Source organism: Rhizopus microsporus (genome assembly GCF_002708625.1).
Source record: "Rhizopus microsporus ATCC 52813 unplaced genomic scaffold scaffold_2, whole genome shotgun sequence".
Lineage (NCBI taxonomy): Eukaryota > Fungi > Mucoromycota > Mucoromycetes > Mucorales > Rhizopodaceae > Rhizopus > Rhizopus microsporus.
In genome coordinates, this window is record NW_019671917.1 from 1,051,763 (window position 1) to 1,072,880 (window position 21,118).

Genomic DNA, 21,118 nt, shown 5'->3' on the forward strand with positions numbered 1-21,118 from the left:
TCGGAACCACATGCCAATTATCTGTACAACACAATGGCATTGTATGTACCAATATTCATGCGATTTCATAATGAAAAATAAACACGCTGTAGAGTGTTTATTCATGTATACAAATCATGACATAGTTGAAGTAAACTCAGCAAAAGACAAATTGTCATCATTGAGTGGTATCATGGGGAACTTTGATTAGAACAACAGCAATTTGCATTCTACTGCTCTCATAGCTGCAGTAAAAATATGGCCATTTCGACAATTATCATGGATATTTTGGGTGTTTGACAAAGTGCCACCAAGCTAAGGAAATTTTCTTAAACACGAAATAAACTTGCTTTTTTTTTTTTTTTTTTTTCCTTTAATATTTAAATGCCACAAGACAACAATAATAGTGTGCCTTTGATAGTCTTTCTACCTATATTCATTTGCATTATATCCATTCTATTTCTTATAGACTTGTATAGAAAAAAACAACAGGAATCAAGAGGTTAGGACAATTGTATATAAAATATAATATAAAACCAACAATTAGAGTAGATTCACTAAATGAACAACTGCATCAATTAAGGCAACAACAGCAACAGCAACAACAAAGTGACGACAGTGATAATGAAACCGTAGAAGGATCCTCTACGGCAGTACGAGTCAAAAAAATAGGAAAGAAAAAGGAAGAAAAACTAAAGCGCAAAGAGGCAAAACGACAGTACAGAGAAGTAATATGCATACATTATATATGCTTGACGATACTGAATATAATAATATAGTACCTAGATCAGCAAATCCAAGCAAGAAAAGCACAAGAAGAGATATTGGAAGAACAGTTCAGACGGAAGCAAATAGAAGAATCGATTAGGAGAGCAGATGAAGTAATAATAATATAAAAAGGGTAATTTGTACAACTTACATTATATTTAGTTGGAGAAAATAAGAAAGGAAAAGGCCAAGAGAGCAAGGCAAGAAGAAAAGGAAGAACAAAAAAAGCAAAAGGAAGAAGAAAAGAATGCGAGAGAGAGAGAGGCCAAATATAATAGATACCATGACAATATCAAGAATTGGGTGAAAGAAAACAAGTACTGTCATTTGGATGACTTGGCTGAATTCTTTGGATTATCAGCTGAGAATATCATCTATATTCTATCTCAACTGTGCAAGCATGATCCAGAATTTGAATTGAGCTTATGGTCAGGTAATCAGTTCCTGTATGTCACAAGGAGTGATTATCGTCAATTTGAGGAGGATTTGAAAAAAGAAGGCAAGATATCTGTTCATCAAGGCAAAGTTTATTATTAAGAAATCTTTATCTTTTCAATCACATCTCTTAAACTCTGCATGACCTCAATCTCCTCATCCTCATTTTGTTCTTGTTGAATCTGAATATTTGATATCCTCTTGGTCAATTCGTCCAATTCATCGCTCTCTTTCCCTGTAGAATAATGTTTTAACAGGCGTATGATCTATAATAATTATAATGATAACAGTAGTTAGTAATGTGCTATAATAAAACATATATCAACTCATTACTTTAGTCACTTGACTTAATGATTGAGTTCTATTCCTTGTATTTGCTTGTTTCATCAACAGGTTTAATCGGGATGTTGCAAGTTCTAATGGTGCTCTCAATTGATTTCGTACAAGAGACGGTAGTCCATCATCAGAATTGATCACTCTAGACTCATCTGGTTTTGTCTGTGCTCCTTTATGCAGTATTAACAATCATGAATTTTGCAATGTTTAACCTTACCAGCTTCTAATAGAGCAAGCACGGTATCAACATTATTAGAAGCAACAGCTAAATGAAGTGGTCTATTGCCCACAATATCTCCCATTGGATTATTCACATCTGCGCCCCATTGTATGAGCACCCTGACGATCTCTGTATTTCCCTTTGCACTGGCAATGAGAAGAGGTGTTCTCAATTTAGAGTCACGAATTCGATCTGGATCTAGATAAGGTTTGTGTTTTTCTAGTAATGCCACCACTTTATGTATTATAATTAGCGCTTTATTGTTTGATTTGTTTATATTGCGTCGTCATTACCAGTAGATACATCATTCTCTGAGCATGCTGACATTAGACTTTCTTGTGCTTTGGTCAACTTTAATAGATCTTTGAGATTACTCTTTTGCTTTGTGACATTCTTATTCACCATCGATCTTGTCACTCTACGCAATGGCAAGTCATTGGGTTTTTTCATGGACATTTTTTATAAAATGTGTCTCTGCATAAAATACCACATATAATTGTGGTGTGTGTGTATGCGTATTTGTGCGCCCTTGATTGAAAAAAGTCACTTTGTGTGCTTCTGCATAAATGTCAACCCGTGTCAAATCATCTTTCTCTCTTTCTTGTTCTTTTTTTTCATCATGAATTGCTTGGTTTTTTTACTGGTATTATTCTTTATTCCATTTTCAATAGAACAACAAGTTGTGCTCGATACAAACATCAATTATGGATGGTTAACACCGTTTACATATGAATGGGTTACTGTCCTGGATAAACTACACAATACGTTTGGTAATCAATCAAGAACAGAGCAATGTCTACACAAGATACCTAAGTTTGAGTGTGAACGTTTCGTTTGGCATGACTCCATCATTCATCGAGATGCATATCATTTACGACCAAACGTAAAGTAAAACAAATCGGCCCTTCTATTATAACTAATATTGTATATAGGATATCAAATCTGTCATTGCTCTTGGTGATAGTATTACTGCAGGGTTTGGCATGATGTCAGGTAGCATATTCTTATTGTTCTCACACACACCATCTGATCACTTATATATTAGGAAGACCTCCATTCTCGACTATATTAGAATATAGAGGCAAATCATTCTCTGTCGGTGGTGATCCAGGAGAATATACTTTACCCAATTTTTTATCAACCTATGCTGATGAACTCAAAGGTTCGCCTGAAGGGATCACTCTACCACTATCAAGAGGCAAAGACCTTAACAATGCAGTAAGAATCAACAACAAAAAAAGGAAATGCATGGCATGCTAATGTAATAATATAGGTAACAGGCGCCAAATGTCAGGATTTGGATCAACAAGTAGATAGATTGATTCGAGTATTAAAAAAAAAGGAATACAATGACATACGTGACGAATGGAAATTAATCACAATCTTTATTGGTGCCAATAACATTTGTCTCTTATGCACACCACCTATGACCACTTTACCTGATCTGTCAGCCGTAGATGTATTCGAAAGAAATTTGAGATCAGTCTTGGAGCGCATCAGACTAGATGTTGGTAAATCATTTGTTAACCTTGTTGGTCTATTTAATGTATCGGGTGTCTATGAAGCTACTCGAGGTGATCCTTATTGTGAGCTCATTTGGGATCCTGCTCATATGGTCATCTGTTCCTGTGTACAGCAAGATACTAAACAACGCCTAGGTAAATTTAGATTAAATGCTTTTTGACTCTCTCTAATACGTCATTTAGCGGCTGATAGATTAATTGATGAATATAACAAAAGATTACAGAAACTAGAAGGAGAGTACAAAGACAAAGACAAGCAAAGGTTTGGTATTAGTTATCAACCTGGATTCACTCAATTCGAAGTGGGTAAATACAAACAATCTTATTTCAGTGGAGTTGACTGGTAAAAAAGAAAAGAACAAAGAATACATGTGTAGTATTCACATTTTAAATTAACTTATTTAATAAAGCTTTCATCCAAATAAGTGCGCTAACCAGGTGATGGCTATACTTTTATGGAATGCAAGTATTTTAGGATATCTTTTTGTTTTCTTACTAATATGTTGTCAAATAGAACATGTTTTCTAATCCACAAGAAAAGAACCAGATTTATGACCTTGAATCACTCGAGATTGTCTGTCCAAGCCCTACACGTCCTTATATTCAATAAAAAAGTGCATTTGCACGATGTTACACGAATTAGAATGGTGCCATCAAATGGTACAGACAAGTTACATTTCTTATTTCCTTTGTTTCTTTCTCATGTTTCGTAAAAGCAACTCAAACTCGAATTCATCACTTTCTTCTGGAAATGCATCAATTATAGAACAAAAACATGAACGAGTAAACAATAATAGTGATACAGAAGAAGATGACGAAAAATCAATTGATATCACTATTGAATCCATGTCGGCTGTGATTGCTGCTGCAGTGCAATTATCTTCATCAAATGGAAAACCTTCTTCTCTTTCCTCAGGATCTGCTTCTATCCTTCAACCTTTCTCAAAGCAAGACAAGAGACGTAACAGCAGATTTTCATTATTTACTTGGAAAAAGCAGGAAAAGAAAGAAAAGGATAATACAACACCAACGCTGGATTCGGGTTTAAGCTTGAATCAGAGCTCAGATGATGATAGTTGCTCTTCACCGTCTTCTCCTCGTAGCTCATCTGCATCATCACCCAAGGCAGTCATGATAGATGATGGAAAGGATGAGTTGATGTATAGAGGTATACAGATTAAAGAGATCAAAACGACGTTAAAGACACTTGTCATATCAGATGAAGTACGACATCCAATGCCACAGGTTAAACTTGAAAGGCCTGGTTTTGCTCGTATCAATTATTAAATAATACCCTTTCTCATTTTTGTATATTGCTATTTATCACCCTTTTTTTTTATGTAATAATAAATTTCCTACTTTTCTTTATTTATATTCTGTTGCGTGTTTCTAAGGCAACCGTACAACCTTATTTGCAGGGAAACGAGGAAAAAAAAAAAAAAACAATCATCTGGTATTGAAAAAAAAGCAACACAAATAGAGAGAAAACGTCCAAGCCTCCAGCGTCTTTTACTTTTTTTTTTAAAAAAAAATAACTGTAAATAGATAGCATGTCCTTTCAAGCACGTTTATGTAAAGAAATACTATTGGAAGACTTTGGACCTTTTGTCTCTGTAATAATACATATTTTGTTAAGCTATATATGTCTTTTATTAACTTGGTGTATATAGCAAGTATCTCGTCAACTACTATTGAAAGGTCGTTTGGCTTTACCAGATATTATTCGTTTCACAGGACTATCTACCAAACAAACTAAGGAATGTCTCATCGTTCTCATCCAACACGGCATTGTCTACTTTTCTGAAGCTCCTGAAGGCAAAATAGAACCGACCTATTACACAATCGACCCAGAAAAGATCATGATGCGTTTACGGATGGGTCCTATCCTTCGTGATGTCAGTGAACGTTATGGCAAAGAAGCTGAAATGATTTGTAAACTCTTGTTTTTGAACGGTAGAATGACTATGCGAGGGGTCATTCAATGGGTCAAGGACAATATGAAGAAAGGACGTATGTATACAATAAGCACAGTTTATATACACGCGTTATTAAAACTATATAGAAATCGACAAATACACACAAACATTCTCGCAACTCGTCATAGATCAGTACATAGCAGGTGTCTTACCAGAACACAGTCGTTCCACCATGGATCGTCTGTTGGCAGCCACTGAAAAGGAATCCGAAAAATATACCATCATGACTTCAAAAGACATTGCCAATGCAAAAGCATCAGCACAGGCTCAGGTTGAAGCCGCGTATGGCACAGATGAAATCATTGGTATGAAGCGTAAAGTAGTCGATCCAATGGATTATCAAAGAAAGGTAAATAAAAAAAAAGTTGCAAAAACAAAAAGGTTTAATTATTTTTTTAGCGTGCTGCCATCAGTCACTATGGCGACGGATTAACTGAAGAAGATCAACCAGAAATTGACGAAAAAGTGTTTTTCAGCATTAATTATGATAGGTTCAATATGTTGTTTAGAAATGATGCCATCATTGACTTTGCTACTGAACGTATCAATCGCACTGCAGGTCAGATTGTGAAAGCATTCTTTGACTATGGCAAGGATAGAATGAAGTCATTGAAGGAACAAGATTCTCGTAAGACAACTTTTTTGTATGTTATATGAAAACAAAAGCTAAACATGTGTTTACTCTAGCCTCAGCAACACCTGTTCATATTGCCAATATTTTAACCAAGTCAGATGTAGTCAGCCGAGGAGATATCGTGCTACCCAAGGATCCATTAGAACCCAACAAAAAGCCAAGCATACAGGAGATCGTCCGTGGATACATCACACTGCTCAAAGTGGACACAGCAGGCTTTGTCAAGTCAAAGGATGAACGCGGCGCAAGCCAGTACGCTATCAACTTTGAAAGATTACGCACCACAATGAGGAAACGTATCTTGGAAGGCATTGTTCGTGAACGCTATGGTGTTGCCACATGTCGCATCTTTAGAATATTAATTGAAAAGGGCAAACTAGAAGAATCACAGGTTCAAAAGTTGGCCATGCTTCCAGCCACAGATACAAGAGAAAAACTCATGCTTCTCAATACAAAGGGCCTTGTCGAGATCCAGGAAGTCCCCAGAACTGCAGACCGTGCTCCTAGTCGATGCTTCCATCTTTGGTACGTCCCTCTTGACAAATGCTTCCAAGAGCTTCTTGTTGATTCTTATCGCGTCATCTGCAACATTCAACAACGCAAGAGACAAGAATTGAAGCTTCGTCAACGTTTAATTGAAAAAATTAACCGAAAGGATGTGCTTGAAAATCCAGACTTGTTGGGCGAAGGAGAAAAGAAGGAAATTGAACAAATGAACAAGGTTTTAGAAAGATTAGAAGTAGCCAAGTCAAGAATGGATACTGTTGCCATGATCCTAAGAGACTTTTAAAATAAACTTATACCTCTGCACATACAATAAAAAAAGAGAACCTTTACGTGTAAAAAGAATTGTCCCTTGTGACTTTATCTTTTTGTTGTGTTTTTTTTTCTTCTTCTCCAAATATGCTTCCTACCTTGGGTCTCTTTAAATCGTTACCTTGTCCTCTATTTCCAAATTGCAATAGAGATCCATGCGTTTTCTCACATGAAAGGGCTAGAATAGGTTAAAAAAAAAGTATTTCTTCGAGTGTGTTCCTAATCGTGCAATATGTATAGATCGTCCATTGCAAACTATCAAACGACCAAAACCTGAGACAAGTTCGTCATCAGCAACAGATACAACGGCAACTTTAAAAAAGCAAAAGGTAGCCACACCATTATCTTCGGTTAGTTCGCGATCTGCAAGCTCTTCTTCTAAAGGTAGTCATTGCATTTTCCTGTACAGGACTATTGATCTCTTTTTTTTCTCATAGGAATCTCATCACCAGCTGCATCCATTATAAATAAAACAAAACCTGTTATAAGTAAACCAACAACATCTACTACTACTACTACCACCACTACTCAAATACCAAAGAAACCTACTCAGACGGTAAGAGAAGCTATACCTTTTTTTTTTTGAATACCAACACATGTTATCTATAGACCACAGGCACAGGGCCACCCATGATTTTACCTAATATCAAATCAAAGATACCCCTCAATGCACGACAAGTAAGGAAAAAAAGACAAAAAAGGAGAAAGATGATTATTGACAGAATATGATCAGGCTATAGCGAACCGACTGTTTCAAGAGTTCAAACGTATCTATACGCCCATTCTTTCCCAACAACCTTCAATAGCCACTGAGCATGCTGCAAGACAAGAAGAGAACATATTGAACACAACGGCCAATCTGGCTGGATACAAACAGCTCGCGATGACCACTTTGGGCCGTTTAAAGAAGAGACCGGTGTGTGCGGGAGTTGAAGATACGGGCATAGACGGTGAATGGAAAGACCTAGCAGCCAAGGAAAAAGAAATGGATGACTTTTTGAATAACATAGACAAGTGTATAGCGAGCGTAGAGCAACTCAAGGAATTAGGATACCCACTACCTGATTTACTCAATGTTGTGCCCGAGGAGACATTTGCAATCACTACGGTAGGAAGCATCGCAACTTGCGATAGATGCAAAAAGGAATACATAGTAAAGAACGTGCTGACAAAAGAAGACATGGAGATATGCACATATCATCCATTACGAATGGCGACCGTGCAAAGAAATGGAGAAAGGAGACGAGTGTACAGATGCTGTGGAGACTCGATCGATAGTAACGGCTGTACAAGAGGACCACATGTGTATAAGGAAGAAAGTCTAACTGTCTTGCATCAAAAGATACCCTTTGTGTCAGCACCTGCTCGAAATATCAGCGACAGCAAGACTAGGCACAAGCTGGTCGCACTAGATTGTGAGATGGGGTATACAACAGCGGGTATGGAGTTGATCCGGTTAACAGTTGTTGATGAACAAAAGAACATGTTACTAGATGAGTTGGTGCTTCCTTCAAATATGGTCGTTGATCTGAACACAAGGTTCAGCGGTGTGAAAACATTAGAAAGAGTCAAGTATGACCTGGACGGCATAAGGAAAAAACTGTTTGAGTACGTTGATCAGGACACGATCATCGTTGGTCATGGTCTGGAAAATGATATGTGTGCACTTCGATTGGTTCACACCAAGGTTGTAGATACCGTCATTGTAAGTCTATTTATAATATCTATTTTTGCATATTGTTGGTTTAATGAATATATTTTTAGCTTTATCCTCATAAAGCTGGGCTACCTTTTAGAAACAGCCTTCGTGGTTTAGCTTCATCAGTCACCAAGAAATTCATTCAGGACAGTTCAGATGGACATGACTCTTTGGAGGATGCGAGTATTTGTATTGATTTATTAAAGCAATATATAATACGAAAAAAGCAATAATAAAAACTAACTTTGTGGGTGTATTTTATCCTGCTGCTCAGCAAGTTTAGCAAGTTCCTGAAAGAATCTGTTTTTAGATTGGTTAATGTATGCTGAGTAATACTCATAACACTTGCCTTATTCTATCTGGTTTCTTGTATGCCGTTACAAGTCCACTTGTACTTGGCATGACAAAGATCAATGTTTCTCCATCTCTATCCTGCCATTTTATGCGTACATCCGTTTGAAGCCCCATCTGGTCACATTTCTTGTTTGAGTAAATCTCGTAGATACCCTTTCCAACAAAACATGCAATTCTGGGCCTGAATTTTTCAATTTTACTGTTTAGTATGGGTATGCCCTCTCGTTGTTCTGCCAAGGACAGATCTGTGGCTCTTCGGGTAGTTCTAGGTGTCAGATTGGTAAACCCTAGCCTGTATAGCTTGGGTGTGTTCACATCGTCTTCAAACGTCAACTTTCTGTCGACGAGACCACTTTCTGATAGACATGGCCAAAAATGATTTGTGCGGTTAGCATAATGATGACCTTTGGCGCCGCTTGTTATGCCAGGATTGATACCAACAAATAACACTTTCAAGTCATAGTCTAAAAGATCCGGTACACCTTTATCAACAGTTGCTTCCTCCTTTACTGTCACCGTTTCTTGCTTGGTTACAGTTACTTTTTCTGTCTTTTTGAAATAAGGAGAGTATCTGGTTGTCTTTGGTATCATGTGAGCAATAGTCAATGAAAAGAGAGAAAGAGAAAAAGGAATTTTTATACATTTATTGTAACAGGCGGAACTATTTTTCCGGGGGAAAACGACAAAAAATGACATCAGTTGAAGGTTAATCCAACTGCTTAGCGCAGCTGGCATTAGTATATAATCAACCTATAAAGAGCCATTTTTTATGATTTAGCTTGAGTGATTGATAATAATTGAAGCAAGCAAATCAAGAGGCGCAGCAAAAGGCAGATCAGCATCTCTAAAAATTGGTTTAAAGCAATATATATATGTGTGTGTACAACCTTGAGTTAAAAACAGATTTGCATATTTTTGGTTTTGAGGTTGCATGTCCTTATTTTTAGAAACAGCTTTTTTTTAATGTTTGCTTGAGTATAAATAGTGAGAGAAAGAGGCATCTCTCTTCTCTCTCTTCACTACATAAATATGAAGTTTCTCTACCTTGTTTTTACCTTATTCTTGATTGCTCTTGTTCATGCTGCTCCTTCTAGTAAAGAGAGCCATGATGACTTTGATATCATCTTTTATGGCAAACCATATTATCAAGACCAAGTTGGTGAAATCCATGGCAGTGTTTCTCCTGGTGGAGGTGCAGGTAGCAAGCGTGGTAACATGACGGTTGCTTCTTATGAAACTCAAAAATGGCTGGAAGTAACCTTGTACGATGACTACTACTACAAAGGCAAGAGTGTCACCTTCTTGGGCCCTCGAAAGAACATCAAGCCTCCTTTCCATGTTCGTAGTGTCAAATGGAAGAGTTTGAAGAACAATTTGCCTAAATAAGCATCTAGTTTATCTAAATAAAATGAAAATTCAAAAAAAAAATCGATTGGATGCTTCTACTAGTACCATGATGTGTGTATGATGCTAAGAAATGCTTAGCAGTTGTATGAAAGGCACTGGATTCTGTTATAAAGACGTACTATTCCGCTTACATCTCTTGAAGGAAAAGGAAGATGTAGTAGTGAAGGTGGGTGATTTAAGGATTCATAAAGCTACAGTAATATTCGTTTTTTCATAAAAACATAACAAGATAAAATATGCACTGCAGGAACAACATTATTGACTTTTCTTGAAATGTATAAAGATGTATATTGATGTTGATATCTGGTAAAGTGCAGCAAACCAGCAGATATGCATACATACAAAACAACTTTCTTGCATATAGTTCGAATTTAATAGAGGCTATTGTATAAATACAAGAGGATAAACGGTATGGATCCAATCTTGGCTGTCAAAAATAAACATTTCTCTATCCGCTGTTGATTGTCAAATGTACAGATCTGCATAAAACGGGCTTAAATAATAAAGTAGCCCGTTCTGTTCTATGAAAGCTTTAAGGCAGATAATATGTACTATTACATACAATATTCTTTGTACCAAAATATTTGAGCATAATTCGTATAAAGCAGGCTCCAAGATAAGTAAGAAGCTTCACCTCCTTTACTGGATCAAGTATAAGATGGTAAAAAGTAATCATTTGTACTTATTTGACTACAGAAGCTAGTCTCGGCTTATCGGAACGTGAATATCAAATTACCAAAAATGGCGGTGACATCTTTTAATTTATGCAAATCTCTGTTTTAGAACAGTGTTACTTTATAATAAGCAGCACGATCACTAAAACAAAGTGACCTTTACTCTAAATAAGTTATAGGTTTTACCTAGCAAAACCAAAGGAAAATAAAGAGAGACAGTGTAATATGGGGTAAAGTATCACAAACTGTAGAGGATTCAAAATAAGAGTCACATAAGTAACAAACTTTCGTTATTAAATTAAATAGAGTAAATGTGAAGGCAAGATGATGTGTGGCTAAAAGAGACGGCATGTGATTTTTCTTTCTATACTTAAATGAGTCCAGGTATGCACAGCATAAATAAAGACTTCATGAAAGTGGTATCGTGTGGGAGTCAACTTATTGCTCTTTAATTTTTCACGGAGCCATTCAGATTGTCACTTGTATACACTTATGGATTGGATATATAAATGATCAAATAAAGATAGTAAAAACTTAGACTCAGCTTGTGTTAAAAGACATGAAATAAACAAAAGCGTGGGCGTAAACCTTATTTCCTTGTAAGGAGTAAAACCTTATTCAATTAATGATTATCGATAAGATAGAAAACAAGAGCTTTACATAGCTAAAAAAAAAGAGATATAAAAAGAGAGAAGTTTGCCTTCATCCCTTTTTTCTCTCTCCTTCTTTTCTCTTAATACTTTTTTTATACTCTTTTTGGTGGCTCTTTTTGTTGTTCTCTTTGGTCAATGTAAGTTTTTTTTTATAAAACTTACTCAGCAAGGCGACGACTGCGTGTTCAAGGATTTCTATGCAATCTCTTTCTATGATGCTCGACACGCGTCCTAGACTGACAACGGTCGTTCGTTTCATCACTCAACTGGAGACTTTCAGGTAGCCAAAAGGAGAATTATGGGCATTCGATTGGAATCTTTACAGGGGGCTAGTAGCTAGTTGGGAGCTGGTTATCTGAGATCACAGCTTTGACAGATTGTTGATGATGCTTCCTGCTGTCTGGCTGGCGCAAAGGGGCACATAAGCTAGTTAAAAATTGACAAGGCTCAGGTAATGCATACCCCAACGGTACGTCTGCTACTGCGGGTCTTTGCAGGCTGCTTGGTATTTGGTGGTCTGATGGTTTTTATGAGTGCCTGGTCCCTTGTTCTGATGGTCAATGGTCGATGTGAAGAATATCGTCACAGCAGCAATCAGAACCTTTAGATGGCTTTTGGCATCGTTACTAACCTTTTTTTTCCTTCTCTTTTAGGCTTTCTTTGGGCGCAAAACATTGGCTTTTGGGAATAATCTTTAATAAATATGTTTTTTAAGGTGACTTTTATTTTTGTCTTTTTATTCTTTTTTATATTGCAAATAAACGCGGTTCTAGCGTGATTAACCTGTAAACAAGTGCTTTCAATAAAGGAATCCCACCCGTATAGCATCTCAGGTGATATAAGAGCTAGTTCAAGCTTAGACAATAATATTTTTTTTTCCTTGATTGTTAATCCTCTAAAGACATGTTTAAATGAGCTGAACCTCAGCAACCAGAGAATTATTATTATTATTTGCGTGGCTAAAATAAAAAATATGGGGTGATAAAGCTTAAAATTTATTAAGAGATAAGAGATACAAGTGAGAAAAAGGCGGGTAAAATGTTCTAAGCACGACGGAAATGATACCAAGCACCAGCAATACCAGCAGCAGCGCCAACGATCAAAGGAAGAAGAGAAGCAGGGGAAGCCAATGTGCACAAACTACTCTTATCAGATACCTTTGCGTCCTTAATAGTAGCTGGATTACAGTAATACTTGGCAAAATAATCATTTTGAATCCAGAGCAGTTTGTTGAATGCCAATAAAGCCTTGGACTCTGTTTCACGGTCAAGGTTGAGAGATAACAGACCGCCGACCAAGGTTGATTCGACAAAGCCCATCAAGGCATTGATATGGATATAGTCTACATTGATCTTTGATTTCTTTTCAGGTGTATCTGTGTGAATCTTTGCAACCCAGTCAAGGTAACGAAGGAAACGTTCGTCATAGGGGCCAGAGAGAATTTTGTAGAGGTACTTGCTCAAGAAGTCCTTACGAAACTTGATCTGTGGGTGATCGAGTGTCAATTCTTCCAAAGTGGTAGGAGCTTCACCAGCAAATCCTTCATTCTTTGGCACAAAGTGTTTCTTGGTAACATCAAATTGGAATAGCTTGACATAGACAGCATCAACAACAACAGGTACCAGAGGACGAATATGATCAGCAACGGCCTCAATAGCTTTGATATCTTCAGGACCTGAAAGTTTTTCTCTCTTTTTAATAATCTCTCTTTCCCATTCAATTTGTATAACTTACCAAATTCCATAAACTTGGATACGAATTCAAAACGATAAGCACCGTCAGCGTATAACTTGTCAGAGTCGATATGTTGCATTGTTATTTTAATATAAGAAAGGATGAAAAATTAAAACAAGGGACGAAGTTTTTAATTATTTATACTAGACAGTAAAAAAAAAAAATGTCACGTCATTTCCCCTTTTGGCTACAAACAAATAGGAAAACGCTAAACGGAAAATTACGGCAAATAATTTATCATTATAAAAGATATATGAAAGGAACATGAAATCTATCCAACAGACTTCAAATAGAAACAAAAAGGAGAGGGACATGAAATTTAACCAACCGGTTTTTGTAGGGTCGTATCGTATGCTCTTATTATTTTGGTCTGATCTGTTTCATTTTGGGAAAATGCGTAGCCTCGATTTCTCTTTAGACGTTGAATACGACGCACCTTGTTAACTGCTTGTCTAAATCGATCCATTCTCGGCCTGTAGTCTGGTAAGTTGTATTTCTGTATCTCTTGGACATGATGATATGTTGTAGGTCTGACCACTCTTCTTCCACTATCAATGACATGTCAATATCATTCCCTTTTTCTTATTCTTATTAAACTTACTACTTCCATATAAAGTCACGCAAATTACATATAAAGGGCACAATGATCAAAAACAGCCAAAAGTTGACATTTCCCCAAAGCATAGGTACTATACCATAATACTCTGGTAGAGCATTTACGGATATAGCCGGGGCAATATATACAACAATGATCAGATACAAAAACCATATAGCCATGGAGCCAATCATAGCGATGGCGGTGTATTTTGTCCAGTAACTAGCCAATCGTATTCATTAGTATTTTTGCGGGGATCCTCGGTATTTTAGATAGAATCATCGAATAAACTTACTCAATAATCAAGGCTCCTTTCCATAAGATACAACCTAGTACACTCGTAAATACGGAAGCACCAACCCACCACTGTCCGCTTAGTAATCCATTACGAAAAACACCTTCTGATCTGAAGGCAGCCACTCCCAAGAAGAATAAGACCTACAATAGTAAAGTTAGAGGAGTTACACAGGATAAAAAATAACATACGAGTGAATGAAATGTTGCATTGGCGATCCATCCCCAGAATTTCTTTTGATTAAAGAAAACATTCCTTTGGCCTAGAGTGTACATTTGAGGATATCGGTCCAACATACGAGTAGACACAATCTGATCAAAGACACCGATCACTATAGGAGGCAAGAAGGTAAAGAATACATTAAAACATGACATTGTCCATGATTCATAAAGTGTCGATCCTGAGAATCCATTGTAAAACGCATACTTTTTGAGCCATAATGTGAGTCCATGAATCAAATACAATTTATCTATGACAACTTACCCAAAACTGCGTTAAATAAAGTGTGACATTCTTGTAAAAGTAGTAAAAGATCATCTTGCTCATACGTTGATATGCCCAAGCACCATGAACGAGCAACAACTTTCGGAGAAATTTAAACTGCGAAATAGAAAAGTCCGCGCTTCGTGCTGCCTGTAAGCCTTCTACGCCACTGATGCCTACGCCCACATGAGCAGCTTGGATCATCGATACATCGTTAGCACCATCACCAATGGCAAGCAAAATAGATCTATCATACTTTTTAACACATTTGACCACAAGTGCTTTTTGGAGTGGCGACACACGACAACAAATCACAGCCTTACAGAGAACAGCAAGATCAAAGAATGTCTTTTCTACACTCTTGTCAAGAGCAAACGTCAACGCTCTTCCATCGATCACTAAAGCCAAAGGCTAAATAAAATAAATAAATGTTATCAAGTGTGCATATGTCTTTACTTCTAGTTCTTCGCCTTTTATCATCACTTCATTAATATCCTTTAGTTTTTTTTCTAAATATGCCTTGGTGCTCCAGTGATTGTCTTCATTACAGACAATCAAGCTCATATCCTCATTGAGCAATTTACAGGAATATCCAATATTGATAGCTGTTTCTTGCCTATCTCCAGTCAAGACCCACACATGAATTCCTGCCTCTTGTAAGGTATGAATCGCGTCAGGGACACCATCCTGAAGTCTATCTTCTATGGCTGTTGCACCAAGCAAGAATAATTCTCTCTCAATCAATTCGGCTGCTTTATCAAGCTCCTCAGCTCTGTTGACAAGTGTAGTCGATGCTGCTTGTTGTATCTGTGACCAATGAGCGTACTCTTCCTCTGATATCTCACGCATAGCAATACACAAGGTGCGAAGGCCTTCTGATGCACAGTCTTCCAAATGAAGCAGAGTCGGTTCAACAAATGGATTATCCTGGGCCAGTCGTTCGAGTATAACTGTATCAGCCCCCTTACAATATAGCTTTATCCTATTATCTGGTCCACGGATGATGGCTGACATACGCTTTCGTGTGGAATTGAATTCACAGATATTAAGTACTTGGTATTCTAGCTCTTGATCGAGGATAGTGCACGTTACTGAGTTTGGTCGACGCGTATGGAACGTATATCCTAAGGAAGCGGCTCCCTTGACAAGCGCTCCTTCGTCTGGGGAAGAGGCTTGATAGACAATCTGGTATGTATCCTCTTCTCGTTCTGGAATAACAGTGTGACAAACTGCTAGAAGTGTTAAAAACTCGTTAATGACATTAGCTGTTGAGTGCGTGTTCAAGTGTTGTTTTAGTTGATCAAAGGTGTACTGCGCGTTAGGATCTAGCTCTTGGCCGTCACCACGAGCTCGTCTCTCAGCATCTACTTGGTCTGCATAAAAGAGTCCAGCAATCGAAGCTTGACGAAATTGCATTTCGTTACATGTCAAAGTTCCGGTTTTATCTGAAAATATAAACTTGACTTGTCCTAGCTCTTCAATCAGACTGCTACTGCGGGCCGTAGCAGGTGTATTGGCCTTTTCATAATACAGATCGATATCGTTTTCGATCAAATAAGCTAATGCGAATTTGACAATCTCCATAGTGACCATTAAACTAGAGTGGAGCAGATTAGAAACTCGTTATCTTTATATCTATATCTATATACTTTACCTGATAGGAATAAAGGAACTAAAGAGGATCAAGTATGTCAAAATATCGTATCCAAACTCTTGACCATGACTCCAAGAATGAAGAGGCAGGTATGTGGCCTGTTGGCCTTTATACATTGAGAAGAGAACACCGCCAATAGCACCGGCAAGACTCATACCAAGCAAGATCCAAAACAGGTACATAATGTTTCTATTTGTAATTCGAGTGACATTGGACACCTTTGATGGTTTTCTACTCGAGTTTAACATCAGCTTTGTTTCATGACCAGTAAAGATGACGATGCCATAGACCCAGCTTGTGTTGCGCAACTGAGCCCCTCTGAGCAACAACTGAGTAGGATCCAAGGGAAGATCGCGTCTCTGAGAGCCAAGTGACGAAATGGACAGAGTACCATCATAATTGTATAAACGGTTGTTGGGCTGTTCTGATCTGATCACACCTTGCAGTTGGCTCACATCAACTGGATTTAAAATATGTGCTGTCTGTGGTAAAGCTTGTTTAATCTTCAAGTTCACTTCGCCATCCAAGTTGCTTGTTTCAATATAACACAGCCCATCTGGCTCACTGCTGCTGATCAAGATGAGATCCGCAGGGAAATGCTCACCGCTTTCAACACGAACAATGTCACCCACCTTAATGTTTCTCCATCTTTGTTCAATGAACTGTGTTCCTTGTAGCACCTTACATTTCTTTGAATTGAGTTCAGCATCCGATCGATGCACGCCCCAATCTTCAATGATCTCCTTTACGGCGGTAATCAGTAGAACGATGACTAATGGTACGAGTGTAGTCCATCTTGACGTGGGAGAGACACCAGGTATTTGCTATAAATATATCTTTAATAAAAACTAAAAGATATCAACAACAAAAAGCTTTACCTGAATGCAGGATATGAACAAGAAAAAAATATTGGCATACTTTGAAAACTCTTCATACAGAAATTTTGGCAAGAAGGTCAATAAATTGTACTTTCCTGTGGTTACACCATTATGCAAAAATTCTTGTTCTTCATTTAACGACTGGTTGTTGATATGAATTGTACGAACTTCAGTTCCGTCAGAAAGTGGCTGAGGACCTTTAAAACGTTGTAGGATCCCATCCAACCAATTTCTTTTTTTGGGCAATCGCAGATTGGCTCGTGCGTATGGTGAAGTGCTTGTGTCATTCCCTACTGTATTACTATAAAGCCGCGTTGTGTCGCTATCCTCTGGGGTGCTTTTTGTATTATCAAATAAACCTTTATAAAAAAATTGCTTATTATTATTATCATTGTCTTGGCAACGCTTTTTCTTTTTTCCGCGCCAAACCTTTGTCACTCAAATCTCTATTTTCGCTTGGCAAAAGAGCAGGTTTTGCTGTTGGTAAAACAGTTGCTGTATTCATTCCTGAAGAACTAGATTGGTTTGTATGAGGTTCTTGTTGTAAGTCTATAAATTCATTTAGGTTATTGGGTGATGGGTGAAGATTAGCTTCTTCCGAAGTGACGAATGGGTTCCATGGTGACTGATTGTTGTCGAATGGAGAATGAACCTCATTCCAAGGTGAAAACTCGGGCGATAAACTTTGCTCAAAGGGGTTATTTCCCTTTCTATTCCTATTGTTGGACTCCACTTTTATTATAGTTGTTGCACTTAAGCTTTCAGCTGAAAAAGGGAATAATGCAAGTGTAACAAAGAAACAAAAAAACAAAAAAGAAAAAAGTATGGGGAATTTTTTTTAAAGTATTAAACCACCATCGACCGTAAGCACCTGACCATGAACATAATTGGATTTTGCAATGAATTCAGCAGCCAATGCTATATCATGCACGCTTCCAAATCTTCCCAAGGGAATGGATGCTAGTAGTTTTGATCTTTTTTCTTCTGTGATAGTAGATGTCATATCTGTCTCAATGAATCCTGGTGCAATTGCATTGACTCTAATCTGCAATGGCCCCAATTCCTTTGCAAGTGATTTTGTAAAGCCTATGAGACCTGCCTTTGAGGCACTGTAGGCAGTTTGACCAATATTACCTTGTACGCCAATAACGCTAGCTATATTAATAATACATCCTCCCTTTCGCTTTCTCATCATCGATTTAGCAACATGCTGTGTTAAGCACATGGTTCCGACCAGATTTGTATGAATCACGTCCATTAATTCCTCATATTTCAATTGAACAAATAAGCTATCTCTTGAAATTCCAGCTGCATTAATCAAATAATCAACCTGTTGACCTTTTAATACATCCTAAATATCAATTCTAGTTTAATATTTGCCAAATACTATAACAAGGTTTACCTTTATCCTCGTGTCTATGTCTTGTTTCTTTGATATATCGAGCACAACACCCTGATGTGTCTGATGGGCAAAGTCAGTTTTGAATAACTGTTCAACTGATCTCACTCGGTCTGAATCACGACCGATCAGTATCGTATTGGCTCCTCCTCGGGCAAATGTCTCGGCAATACATTTACCGATACCTCGTGTTGCTCCTGTAATGAGAGCTGTTCTTTGTGCAAACTGCATTCTAAAAAAAAATAAAATATAAAAAAAGGGAAGCATAAAGTCACATCTTCTTTTTCTCTTTTTTTTTTGAAGACGATTAAACAATTTAAGGTGAGGTGAACATTCAATAAAGAGTTAAATGTTCCAAACTAGAAAATAGAGGAGCAGCATTTTACCTCTCTTTTTTTTTTTTAATTCCTATGATTACTACAACAATAAAAGATGCAACAAGACGACGATTTATTTGAACAAGAGCGGGTGAGCCGTTCTGCAGAACCCACTGGCTATATTGACTGGCAACAGACAACCAAGGTAACGATGGAAACTCGTATTCCTGAAAGCAATATTGGATATAAAATGATGCAAAAAATGGGATGGATTGCTGGTAGTGGATTAGGCTCTCATAGTCAAGGTAATCATTCATGATTATTACGCAACAATGGCTGATTCTTTTCTTTTTTATCTGTTTAGGTCGAGTGGATCCTATCCTGATTGAAGTAAAAGATGAGACGCTGGGTGTTGGAAAGGCGCAGGAACTAGAAGAGACCCATGTCTCTAGTACAGCAAAAAGAAGGGCATTGGATAGTGAAAAGCAACTTGAAGAAACAGAGATACAGAGGATAGAACGAGAATATAGAGCAGAGAAAAAACAGGCGATTATGAAAGAATTAGAACAGGTTAAGCGTATGTTTTACTGTGAATTGTGTGATAAGCAATACAATAAGATCTCTGAGTACGAACAACATTTGCAAAGTTATGATCATCATCACAAAAAGGTAACTATTAAGCAGACACAAAAAAGAAAGCATTGTGTTAATAAGCTTATAGAGATTCAAAGAGATGAAGGAGAGCACCAGAAATTCAGAATTAAATCAATCAGAGCGAGAGAGGCGCTTGGCTCGCGAAAAGAAGAGAGAAGAAAGAGAGCTGAAGAGAATGCAAGAGGCTATTCGAAAGAAAATTGGTACAACAAGCGCAACATCGACCACTTCAACCATGTCTACTGTACAAGCAGATAAAGGCAGCTGGACAGCTGCACCTTCATTGACTCAAAGTGGAGGTTGGACAAATGTTCCTTCATCGACACCAAACGGAGGATGGACGAATGTGTCAAGCAAACCATCAAGTGAGCGAACGTCTGATCAGACTAGTGGGGGCTGGGCTACTGTGACCAGTACTAGTGCCAGTACTAGTACTAATATCAATAGTAATAATAACAACAATAACAATAACAGCTTAAGAAACAGTTCTGAAATAAAGACTGAAGAGAAGAAGGAAACCTCAGCAGAAGCACCAAAGAAGCTTGCTTTTGGTTTAAAAAAGACTGGTGGATTTCAGTTTGGATTAAAAAAGAAATAAAATAACCATGAAAACGGGTCAATCGCGTGGTTTGTGTATCTTTTTTTTAACCTTCGCAAAAGAAGAGCGTTCCTCTAGAAGTAAGCAACAGGTCAATCTTGATATTTTCTGGATTCTTCCATGTTTTTGCTACACTGAGTAGCTGAGCTGAAAATGTTGTCTGCTTAAGAGCCTTGTCCTATTCATGCTTTTGTGTATCAAGTCTCTTTCAAACAAACGATATTAGCTTCAGACTCTTTAATCGGCTGAATCTTTATTTATTAATCGCTTATCTTTGTACATGACGCGCAAATAGGCTTCAAGCTCTTGATTTTTAATGCAGATCAAAAAACAGCAGATGTAATATCCACAAAATTCTTTTAGAGAATGACGCGTGGCTATTTCTGTTTAAAAACTATAGTATATGCGTATATATTCTCTCATTCTCTTGCTCCTATTATTTACCTTGTCTTCATTTGACTCTTTATGATTCTTTTGGTCCTTATTAACCTAAAATTGCTTTGCTTCACAAAGAGCACTATAAAAATTCTGAAAAATGTTAAGAATGAAACTTGAGTTGGATGACATAAGCTACAAGAGATACCCCGATTGTAACCTTTCTTAGCTATTGTCACTATGCAATCGGATAAAAGTTTAATAGACGTTCCTGATAGCATTCTTTACTCTTTAAGCGGCTTCAAATTTTGTTAAATTTGCGATTTCAGTGGAGCACAATTTTTTGATCTCTGGAAAGAGTGTGCACGCATCGCTTCTACCAATCAGAATACATTATTTCAAAAATGGAAGCGCCTTGTGCTACGTACTGTCATAAAAGGTGATTTTAAAAGTGAGTAGCAACTTCAAAGCTACTCTGATCTAGTCAGATATTGATACCATCTATTTGACATATGCCATACCCTCCACTTCAAGACAAAAAAAAAACATGTCATTTTATAATAATAGCTTGTTTAGGATGTTGACTATGTTTTATACATGTGACGTCGGTCATGGAACTCTGAAATTCCTTCCCCTATTATCGAGTTTTTTTTCTTTTCTCT

The 21,118-nt window shown here is 37.4% G+C and overlaps 12 protein-coding genes across 12 annotated transcripts; 7 read left to right on the forward strand and 5 right to left on the reverse strand.

Moving 5' to 3' along the window:
* The first annotated feature begins 354 nt into the window (after window positions 1-354).
* On the forward strand, window positions 355-1,538 carry RHIMIDRAFT_265650 (uncharacterized protein). The gene is made up of 4 exons (XM_023611838.1): window positions 355-481; window positions 532-707; window positions 759-860; window positions 910-1,538. Exons 1-4 carry the CDS (start codon window positions 364-366, stop codon window positions 1,282-1,284), a joined length of 771 nt encoding a protein of 256 aa, XP_023469999.1. The 5' UTR covers window positions 355-363; the 3' UTR covers window positions 1,285-1,538.
* Window positions 1,337-2,264, reverse strand: RHIMIDRAFT_59928 (ankyrin). The gene is made up of 4 exons (XM_023615452.1): window positions 2,032-2,264; window positions 1,736-1,972; window positions 1,516-1,680; window positions 1,337-1,448 (listed from the first exon to the last, which is right to left on the reverse strand). Exons 1-3 carry the CDS (start codon window positions 2,192-2,194, stop codon window positions 1,667-1,669), a joined length of 414 nt encoding a protein of 137 aa, XP_023470000.1. The 5' UTR covers window positions 2,195-2,264; the 3' UTR covers window positions 1,337-1,448; window positions 1,516-1,666.
* A 48-nt stretch (window positions 2,265-2,312) lies between these two features.
* RHIMIDRAFT_59935 (uncharacterized protein) lies at window positions 2,313-3,906 on the forward strand. The gene is made up of 7 exons (XM_023615454.1): window positions 2,313-2,621; window positions 2,671-2,731; window positions 2,784-2,956; window positions 3,012-3,396; window positions 3,445-3,604; window positions 3,672-3,723; window positions 3,776-3,906. Exons 1-7 carry the CDS (start codon window positions 2,358-2,360, stop codon window positions 3,869-3,871), a joined length of 1,191 nt encoding a protein of 396 aa, XP_023470001.1. The 5' UTR covers window positions 2,313-2,357; the 3' UTR covers window positions 3,872-3,906.
* RHIMIDRAFT_59933 (uncharacterized protein) lies at window positions 3,527-4,725 on the forward strand. Its single transcript, XM_023615453.1, has 3 exons — window positions 3,527-3,604; window positions 3,672-3,723; window positions 3,776-4,725. Exon 3 carries the CDS (start codon window positions 3,889-3,891, stop codon window positions 4,546-4,548), a length of 660 nt encoding a protein of 219 aa, XP_023470002.1. The 5' UTR covers window positions 3,527-3,604; window positions 3,672-3,723; window positions 3,776-3,888; the 3' UTR covers window positions 4,549-4,725.
* An 86-nt stretch (window positions 4,726-4,811) lies between these two features.
* On the forward strand, window positions 4,812-6,661 carry RHIMIDRAFT_233896 (uncharacterized protein; the record flags this gene model as incomplete). Its single annotated transcript, XM_023608051.1, has 5 exons — window positions 4,812-4,874; window positions 4,932-5,271; window positions 5,324-5,586; window positions 5,637-5,865; window positions 5,925-6,661. The coding sequence occupies 5 exons, from the start codon at window positions 4,812-4,814 to the stop codon at window positions 6,659-6,661; spliced, it is 1,632 nt and encodes a 543-aa protein (XP_023470003.1).
* Window positions 6,662-7,317: 656 nt separating this feature from the next.
* Window positions 7,318-8,619, forward strand: RHIMIDRAFT_246854 (ribonuclease H-like protein; the record flags this gene model as incomplete). The annotated part of the gene is made up of 3 exons (XM_023610351.1): window positions 7,318-7,365; window positions 7,421-8,392; window positions 8,452-8,619. The coding sequence occupies 3 exons, from the start codon at window positions 7,318-7,320 to the stop codon at window positions 8,617-8,619; spliced, it is 1,188 nt and encodes a 395-aa protein (XP_023470004.1).
* A 112-nt stretch (window positions 8,620-8,731) lies between these two features.
* Window positions 8,732-9,196, reverse strand: RHIMIDRAFT_189884 (DNA glycosylase; the record flags this gene model as incomplete). The annotated part of the gene is made up of 1 exon (XM_023605914.1): window positions 8,732-9,196. A coding segment is annotated over one exon (465 nt), but the record flags the coding sequence as incomplete, so codon positions are not given.
* A 573-nt stretch (window positions 9,197-9,769) lies between these two features.
* RHIMIDRAFT_246856 (uncharacterized protein) lies at window positions 9,770-10,126 on the forward strand (the record flags this gene model as incomplete). The annotated part of the gene is made up of 1 exon (XM_023610352.1): window positions 9,770-10,126. One exon carries the CDS (start codon window positions 9,770-9,772, stop codon window positions 10,124-10,126), a length of 357 nt encoding a protein of 118 aa, XP_023470006.1.
* Window positions 10,127-12,409: 2,283 nt separating this feature from the next.
* RHIMIDRAFT_60015 (uncharacterized protein) lies at window positions 12,410-13,292 on the reverse strand. Its single transcript, XM_023615455.1, has 2 exons — window positions 13,209-13,292; window positions 12,410-13,149 (listed from the first exon to the last, which is right to left on the reverse strand). The coding sequence occupies exons 1-2, from the start codon at window positions 13,285-13,287 to the stop codon at window positions 12,518-12,520; spliced, it is 711 nt and encodes a 236-aa protein (XP_023470007.1). The 5' UTR covers window positions 13,288-13,292; the 3' UTR covers window positions 12,410-12,517.
* A 235-nt stretch (window positions 13,293-13,527) lies between these two features.
* RHIMIDRAFT_286092 (phospholipid-translocating P-type ATPase) lies at window positions 13,528-17,400 on the reverse strand (the record flags this gene model as incomplete). Its single annotated transcript, XM_023613347.1, has 9 exons — window positions 13,528-13,756; window positions 13,810-14,025; window positions 14,099-14,241; window positions 14,290-14,523; window positions 14,582-14,992; window positions 15,038-16,178; window positions 16,236-17,059; window positions 17,114-17,280; window positions 17,340-17,400. The coding sequence occupies 9 exons, from the start codon at window positions 17,398-17,400 to the stop codon at window positions 13,528-13,530; spliced, it is 3,426 nt and encodes a 1,141-aa protein (XP_023470008.1).
* A 551-nt stretch (window positions 17,401-17,951) lies between these two features.
* On the reverse strand, window positions 17,952-18,743 carry RHIMIDRAFT_197754 (carbonyl reductase family member 4; the record flags this gene model as incomplete). The annotated part of the gene is made up of 2 exons (XM_023606227.1): window positions 17,952-18,464; window positions 18,516-18,743. 2 exons carry the CDS (start codon window positions 18,741-18,743, stop codon window positions 17,952-17,954), a joined length of 741 nt encoding a protein of 246 aa, XP_023470009.1.
* Window positions 18,516-20,166, forward strand: RHIMIDRAFT_60028 (G-patch-domain-containing protein). Its single transcript, XM_023615456.1, has 3 exons — window positions 18,516-19,134; window positions 19,194-19,498; window positions 19,551-20,166. The coding sequence occupies exons 1-3, from the start codon at window positions 18,945-18,947 to the stop codon at window positions 20,079-20,081; spliced, it is 1,026 nt and encodes a 341-aa protein (XP_023470010.1). The 5' UTR covers window positions 18,516-18,944; the 3' UTR covers window positions 20,082-20,166.
* Window positions 20,167-21,118: the final 952 nt, after the last annotated feature.

What these genes read in the sequence shown, in the direction of transcription:
- RHIMIDRAFT_265650 (XM_023611838.1), top strand. Translation starts at nt 364, where the DNA reads ATGCCACAAGACAACAATAATAGTGTGCCTTTGATAGTCTTTCTACCT. An exon ending in AAAACAACAGGAATCAAGAG is followed by an intron (nt 482 to 531) that starts GTTAGGACAATT and finishes CAATTAGAGTAG; the next exon opens with ATTCACTAAATGAACAACTG. An exon ending in CAAAACGACAGTACAGAGAA is followed by an intron (nt 708 to 758) that starts GTAATATGCATA and finishes ATAATAATATAG; the next exon opens with TACCTAGATCAGCAAATCCA.
- RHIMIDRAFT_59928 (XM_023615452.1), bottom strand. Translation starts at nt 2,194, where the DNA reads ATGTCCATGAAAAAACCCAATGACTTGCCATTGCGTAGAGTGACAAGA. An exon ending in AGAGAATGATGTATCTACTG is followed by an intron (nt 1,973 to 2,031) that starts GTAATGACGACG and finishes TAATACATAAAG; the next exon opens with TGGTGGCATTACTAGAAAAA.
- RHIMIDRAFT_59935 (XM_023615454.1), top strand. Translation starts at nt 2,358, where the DNA reads ATGAATTGCTTGGTTTTTTTACTGGTATTATTCTTTATTCCATTTTCA. An exon ending in TATTTCAGTGGAGTTGACTG is followed by an intron (nt 3,605 to 3,671) that starts GTAAAAAAGAAA and finishes TATTTAATAAAG; the next exon opens with CTTTCATCCAAATAAGTGCG. An exon ending in TGGCTATACTTTTATGGAAT is followed by an intron (nt 3,724 to 3,775) that starts GCAAGTATTTTA and finishes GTTGTCAAATAG; the next exon opens with AACATGTTTTCTAATCCACA.
- RHIMIDRAFT_59933 (XM_023615453.1), top strand. Translation starts at nt 3,889, where the DNA reads ATGTTACACGAATTAGAATGGTGCCATCAAATGGTACAGACAAGTTAC.
- RHIMIDRAFT_60015 (XM_023615455.1), bottom strand. Translation starts at nt 13,287, where the DNA reads ATGCAACATATCGACTCTGACAAGTTATACGCTGACGGTGCTTATCGT. An exon ending in ATCCAAGTTTATGGAATTTG is followed by an intron (nt 13,150 to 13,208) that starts GTAAGTTATACA and finishes AAAAACTTTCAG; the next exon opens with GTCCTGAAGATATCAAAGCT.
- RHIMIDRAFT_60028 (XM_023615456.1), top strand. Translation starts at nt 18,945, where the DNA reads ATGCAACAAGACGACGATTTATTTGAACAAGAGCGGGTGAGCCGTTCT. An exon ending in ATTAGGCTCTCATAGTCAAG is followed by an intron (nt 19,135 to 19,193) that starts GTAATCATTCAT and finishes TTATCTGTTTAG; the next exon opens with GTCGAGTGGATCCTATCCTG. An exon ending in ATGATCATCATCACAAAAAG is followed by an intron (nt 19,499 to 19,550) that starts GTAACTATTAAG and finishes ATAAGCTTATAG; the next exon opens with AGATTCAAAGAGATGAAGGA.